The sequence below is a fragment of the Triticum aestivum genome, chromosome 5B (genome assembly GCF_018294505.1).
Source record: "Triticum aestivum cultivar Chinese Spring chromosome 5B, IWGSC CS RefSeq v2.1, whole genome shotgun sequence".
NCBI lineage: Eukaryota > Viridiplantae > Streptophyta > Magnoliopsida > Poales > Poaceae > Triticum > Triticum aestivum.
In genome coordinates, this window is record NC_057807.1 from 712,966,215 (window position 1) to 712,973,237 (window position 7,023).

The window sequence follows — 7,023 nt, forward strand, 5'->3', positions numbered from 1 at the left end:
GAAAAATATCAAGATTAATATCAATATTGTTAGATGCGTCATGAAATTAATTTTCATACCATATAGTTTTAGTATTATAGATGTTGATATTTTTTCAAACAAAGTTGGTCAAACTTTACAATGTTTGACTTTGACCGATTCTTATATGCAGACTAAAAAGAAACGAAGGGAGTATATGCATGTTCATGGTCCCGGCTGATCGGTCGACCACACGATATTATTCGTGGTTAGCAAAGATCAAGAGAGACCGCATGCATGCACACGTCCTGAAAACGCTACTACGCTGCAGCGTTTTGTTTTGTCGCCATCGCCCATCGCCCATCAATATATCGCAATTTCTCGCCACGGCCCCCCCCGACCCCCCCCCCCCCCCCCCCCCCCTCTAGTCCCCCTATCATCAGTGCACAACTCCGGCGACCCTCGTGCACACCCACCCACTTCTACATAGATAATGGTGTTGCTACTTCCACCTAATTAAGATAGATAATGTGGCTGCTCTTTCTTCTAAGATAAGTAATGAGGCTGCTTCTTCTCCCGTGAAGTTTCTTCTTCTTCAGCGAGGTCCGCCGTGCCAAACAAAAAAGACATGACGCAGGAAAAAGTATTCAGGCGCCTGAAAAATAGCAAAACCAAATATATTTAGCTAACCTGTGCCAGTCTCGATCACACTACTGCTACGTACTGCCTTCATTGTTCTTGTTCCCCGGCAGACCCATGTGCATGTGACCAACTACGTCCTATCTGTGCAGTGAATTTCATCGAGATCCATAGAGCATCGGTATCCTGAAACTATCTATCTCATCTCTTAGTAATTTTTAAATGCATTTTAAGGATGTAGTAAGTGATTTTGAAGCGTTGGGGTGGTAAAATTTTGTCTCCGGCAAGAGAAATTAATTACTCACGTGGCTGGCAAAGGGATGCAAGGATCGGACTTTGCGGAGCTGGGACCAAATTAACACCTCTATATACACACCATGTGACACATGCGGTAAGCAATTCAAACTATTCAAAAAAACACCTCTATATACACGGCCCACTAAAGACTAAACACCACTATTTTGACGAGAATACCCCGAGTCAGATTCATGTACAAATATGAAGCAAAAAAAAAAGATTCGCATATATACAAATAAAGCACAAAGGGAGCGGTAACCTAGTTAGATGGGTTCATTAGACGGGCAATGTAGCGCACGCATACCCTACACACTGATGCAAGATTTTGAGCACTAAAATTATTGAAATGAAATTTAAATATATAAAAAATAAGGACACCGATAAATCTCGAATGTTCAGATTTTAAGCACGTCATCCTGAATATTTTTTTATGGCAAGTTTAGTTGACGCGAGGTGGCAAGTTTAGTTGTTAAAACATGGCAACTTTGTCCCAGTTAGTTTTTTGTCAGAAAATTGCCATGTTTGCCATCTTCGTGTGAAATAAAGATGCCATGAAAAATGTTTGGATTGCCATGCTTAAAATCCCAACATTCAGGATTTATCATTTCCAAAAAATAATAAGACTATTGAGAGGCTGTGGTAGATACATTGGGTGAACAAAAGAAAGGAATGATGGATATGGAGTAAGGACTACAGTAGTAAACAGATCGTCGGTCGAGGATAAAGCATCATGCATGTGATTTTGCATGTAGCTGCATGCATGGCCTTGTGCGGGCCACTGAATCCATGTACCGTGGAGCGCAGCGCACGTACTCGACCGTGGAGTGGAGCATAGTAAATCGATCATGTATCACTAGTAAAAAAACGATTTTTAATATCTGTTCGTAAGGACCTTTAGTATCGATTTTGGAAACCGGCACTAAAGGATGGGGATTAAAGGTCCTTCCAGCACTAAAGGATGGGGACTAAAGGTCCCTCCTTTAGTCCCGGTTCAACACGAACCGGGACCACATGCCCACCACATGGCTTAAGGCGCGTCAATTTTTTTTAATTTTTTGTGAAATAAAGCAAAAGCAGCCCGCCTACTGAGCTGACACCCATACGGCCCAGTAGGCCCCACAGGGCAGAAGACTTGCAATAGGCCCACAAAGGCCTATTTAGAGAGGAGCTCGACACGGTAGCCGGCTAGCCGCGGTGGAGCTTATTAACCGATGCGTACTCCTCTCAACTAGCTAGGTGGGACTAAACATTGTGCACTGCCGGTGGCAGTGGCGGAGCCAGGATTGATGACGTCCCAGGCGAGAACCTAAGGGTCAAAAAATTACCACCACCACCCCTCCTGCTCGATTCCACAAAAAATTAGTTTCAAGGCATATAAAAGTCAAGCTATGTGGCATAAATAACTAATAAAAACTCAAACACAATAAAGTCAGACATATTAAAAACAATATCAAAATATAAATGATACAAAAGATGGTACCAAATCAACTGATTGATTGATATGAGGCTCCTATGGTTGCATGTTCAATAGTAGAAGAAGCTCAACCTTCAAGTATAAATTTTGAAAGAAACAATACGCCACTCCTCAAAGAGAACATGTGACTAGGGTTCCCGCCTCCTGTCGGCGACACCGCCGATCTGCCTCGTCTCCTTTGGCCTTAGGTCTATGGGGCATGGTGGATCTCGACACTTCGGCGGGAGTGCTTCGTTTTTAGATATTTCCTTGAGTTTTTTTAGGATTTATGTCCTCTCAGCAAGGCGAGATGGCATGAAGATAGAATAAGGTTTTCCCCATCTAGCCCCATCCTGGTGGTGCCTCTAGCATCGTCGGAGAGCATGTGGAGGTGTTTTTCCGGCGGGTCTCGCATAATTCGGTCGATGGTTGTCTTTTATGGATCTGCTCGGATCCGGTCTCTGTTCGTCTATGTTCATGTCTCCTCAGGTTGGATCTTTCCTACGTTTATCTTCATCGGCGACAGTTGTTGTTCAGGTGCGCTGGTGCCTTAGCACGATGACTTTCCGACTATCTACTGAATTATACTAACACGATTGAAGACGAATAGATCGGATGTTTTCCCACAAAGAAAGTATAAATTTTGAATTGCAAATCGGTGCATTCGGGTGTTTTTTTAACATACCAGGTTTAACAAATGCAAAATGTGAATTACTAAATCAGATTCCTCATTTATGTTCTCTGCAGAACTATGAAACTAAGGAAAATAATATAAAAAGGAAAAAGCATTAAGAATTAAAGATCATGTTTCAATCAAGCATCAAACAGTGGCAACTAGCAAGAGAAATTCCCTGCAAAAGAAAACTAGCAAGAGAAATTGCGATTTGGAAATTGTGGCAAGTAGCAAGAGAAATCTTTCATTAAGTCATCTTCCTTTTCTCGTCAAAAGGACTCCCGTACGCTACAAGCAGCACAAGCCCTTCTTTCTTTCTGGTTTTCGTTGACTTTTTTGTTATTGAGCTGGCCAATGGCCCAGCAAGAAAGGGAGGAAATGGGCTGCGCCCCAGGCCAGTTTTTTCTCTCTAGATATATAGGCTGGGATATTTCTCGCGCCCCAGGCCATTGCCTAGGTTGCCTGGGGCCCAGCTCCGCCCTTGGCCGATGGCAATGCGCCACCTTTAGTACCGGTTGGTGGCTCCAACCGGTACTAAAGGCCATGACCCCTTTAGTATCAGTTGGAGGCACCAACCGATACTATAAGTCACAAATGAATCGGGACTAATGCATAGCTGTTCGAACCGGGACTAATGGTATCATTAGTGCCGGGTCATTTATAAACTGAAACTAATGTGTATTACGTAAAGTAGTTTTTCTACTAGTGCATGCTAATCATGGATGTACGTGTTGAGGGCTGATGTTGCTGATAAAATGCAGATAAACTGGACCGAAAAAAAGGAAAATAAACTGTGAACTTTCTATTTCGGTGGCCGGTGTTTTGGGGGCCCTGCGTTTTGGGGGCCAAGCAGTAGTCGTGTGTAGTAAACTGTATACAAAGTTGCGCGCACAGTATTTCACATAATTAATTTGGCACGATCTATATACAGTAGTATATGGTCTGACTGACACCCATTAATACACGCATCAAATTCAGATCCAATTCAAAATTTGTCCATAGTACAGCACTGCTTGTCCAGTGCTACGCAGTACGGTGGTCACTGTCCCCTGCCTCGCGCGATCCATGCATGCATGATTTTTACTCCCAAGATGGGGATGACATGCATGTACAGGCTAATGCAGATATAATGCTTGATGTTGATGAATGATGTAAATTACATACAGTACAACCACGGCTTTTTTGGCAGATGTCTTACAAAACAACCAGGTCGACACATATAGGCCAGTTTGAGAGAAACTTAATGTTTTAGTTTCAAGTCCAAATTTTGGGTTTAAAATGTTGGAACGAGTCTACACCAACCCTCCATAACGCACGCCTCACGCATGCTGGGGCTTCAACTGCCCACGATCGCTGAGCTAGATTGTAGGGCTGTTAGCTAGTCAGTTAGAGTAGTACGGCTCCCTCCTTGTAATGAGTGTATATATCTCTCACAGTGGATGAATACAAACTGTCAATTCCTCCTTTCCTGTTCTACATGGTATCATCTTCCTAGTTCCTTGGACACTCTCGCTTCCGCCTCCCTCTGCTCCGATGGACATCTTCTCCGAAGCCTCATCCGGCAGCAGCGGCACTAACCCGTTCGCCGGCAGCGACCCGTCTTCGGTTCCCTTCCACTCCATCCTCACTCTCAATATCCAGTCCGCCGTGCCCACCCTCGAGCTCGTTCCCCCCAACTACACCCTCTGGCTCTCCTTCATGAACGCGCTTCTCCAGTCCTTCGCCATCACCGACCATGTCGACGGCAGCGTCGACGCACGCTCCCGTCGCTCTGATCCCATCTGGACGCAAATCGATTGGTGCATCATCCGCTGGCTGTACGGCTCCGTCTCCAAGGACATCGCCGCCGCCATCCGCGTCGACAACCCGACGGCGTACATCCTTTGGACGGCCATCCGCACGCTGTTCCTCTCCAACCGCACCCAGCAAGGTGTTCATGCGCTCGAGGAGTTCCACTCCCTTTTCCAAGGGCACCTCTCGATCCAGGAGTACTGCACCCGGCTCAAGACGATCGCCGACACCCTCGCCGACTGCGGTCTTCGCCAGGACGATAAGGCCATCGTCACCAACATGATCCGCGGCCTGAGTCGCAAGTTCGACCACGCCGTCGCCGTCCTCACCTACGACGAGACGAAGCAGCCGACGTTTCTTCAGGCCCGGACATATCTGCTGCGCGAGGAGAGCCGCCTCACTCATCTGGCGGCGCACGACACCGCCACGGCGCTCTACGCCGGGCGCGCCCCGGCACCTCCTGCTCCCCCGGCCCCCGCGCCGGCGCCGCCGCAGGCTGCTCCTCCATCGGGTGGCCAACGCGGCCGCAAGCGTCGCAAGGGCACTAACGGTGGTGGTCCGCCCCCGCCTGCCGCCCCCGCTGCACCTCCACGCCAGCCCGCGCCCGCGGCGTCCCCCGTCTTCAACCCCTGGACGGGCACTTTTCAGGCTTGGCCGGTGCAGCAGCGTCCTCCGGGCACCGGTGTTCTAGGGCCCCGCCCTGCGGCCTTCCGCTTCTCCGCGACAGGCTACGGCGCCCCTTCGTCTGCGCCGGGCTACGGCGCGCCACCATCCGCGCTGGGCTATGGCGTCGCTCCTTCCCCGACGGGTTACGGCGCCTTCCCTCCTGCGCAGTACGGCCCCTACTCCCCCGTCGGCTCGGTCCTGCCAGCCCCTGCACCAGCGCACGCCCCGACGGCTGGCAACCCATGGGAGACGCCGGCGCTCCAGCATGCCCTCCTCTCGATGCAGCAGCAACCCTACTCGGGGGGAGGTGATTGGTTCCTTGACACATGAGCATCTTCACACATGGCTGCCCATCCCGGTACTCTCTCTCTCACCTCTTCTCGTCACCATCCCACTCATATCATAGTTGGTGACGGCACATCTCTCCCTGTCTCACATGTCGGCTCTACCGCTCTTCCCACCTCCTCTCGGCCTCTCCATCTTAATAACATCTTAGTTTCCACTTCTCTCATTAAGAACTTAATTTCTGTTCGTGCACTTACTCGTGACAATTTTGTTTCCGTGGAATTTGACCCGTTTGGCTTCTCTGTTAAGGATCTGCATTCCGGGACGGTGGTGCTCCGATGTGACAGTCCTGACGAGCTCTACCCGCTTCGCATCGCGCCTCACACCACCGCGACTGCCCTCCTCGCCGACACAACCAGCTCCACGCTCTGGCATGCCCGCCTCGGCCATCCCGGGCACGCCGCTTTATCTAGGGTTTTAGCTACCTTTCCTTTCAAATGTAATAAAGTGCACGAACACTCATGCCATGCTTGTCAGCTAGGAAAACATACTCCGACTTCCTTTTCAGGAATCCTCCCATGTTGCTCCCTCTCCCTTTCATACATTGCATTGTGACGTCTGGACATCTCCGGTTGTGAGTAATTCCGGTTTTTCTTTCTTTCTTGTTGTGTTGGATGATCACACCCATTATGCTTGGACGTTCCCGTTGCGTCGTAAATCGGATGTCTTTGAGATACTAATCACTTTTCGTGCGTATGTAGCCACCCAATTCCAGCGCCCCATCCTCCAATTCCGCACCGACAACGGCCGTGAGTTCGACAACCGCGCGTTTCGCTCGTTCCTCGCCTCTCACGGGATCCTCTTCCAATTATCTTGCCCATACACGACCCAGCAAAATGGTCGCGCTGAGCGCATCATCCGCACTCTCACCGACGGCATGCGCACCCTTCTCTTTCACTCGCACGCCCCCACCACCTTCTGGCCCGATGCCCTCTCCACCGCCACATATCTCCTCAATCGTCGTCCATGTCGCCCACGCCGCCGACACACACCCTACGAACTGCTCTTTGGCTCCCCGCCGTCGTACGCACACCTCCGCGTTTTTGGGTGCCTATGCTACCCCAATACGGCTTCTACTGCTGCCCACAAACTCGCGCCGCGGTCCGTTGCTTGTGTGTTCCTCGGCTATCCTACTGATCACTCCAGCTATCGTTGCTACGATCCAGTCTCCGGGCGTGTGCTTCTGTCCCGTCACGTTCAC

General features: G+C 49.5%; 1 protein-coding gene across 1 annotated transcript; it reads left to right on the top strand.

Annotated features, from left to right (window-relative positions):
• Positions 1-4,453: 4,453 nt before the first annotated feature.
• LOC123117900 (vacuolar protein sorting-associated protein 37C) lies at positions 4,454-6,442 on the top strand. Its single transcript, XM_044538567.1, has 2 exons — positions 4,454-5,835; positions 6,072-6,442. The coding sequence occupies exon 1, from the start codon at positions 4,554-4,556 to the stop codon at positions 5,805-5,807; it is 1,254 nt and encodes a 417-aa protein (XP_044394502.1). The 5' UTR covers positions 4,454-4,553; the 3' UTR covers positions 5,808-5,835; positions 6,072-6,442.
• The last annotated feature ends 581 nt before the right edge of the window (positions 6,443-7,023 follow it).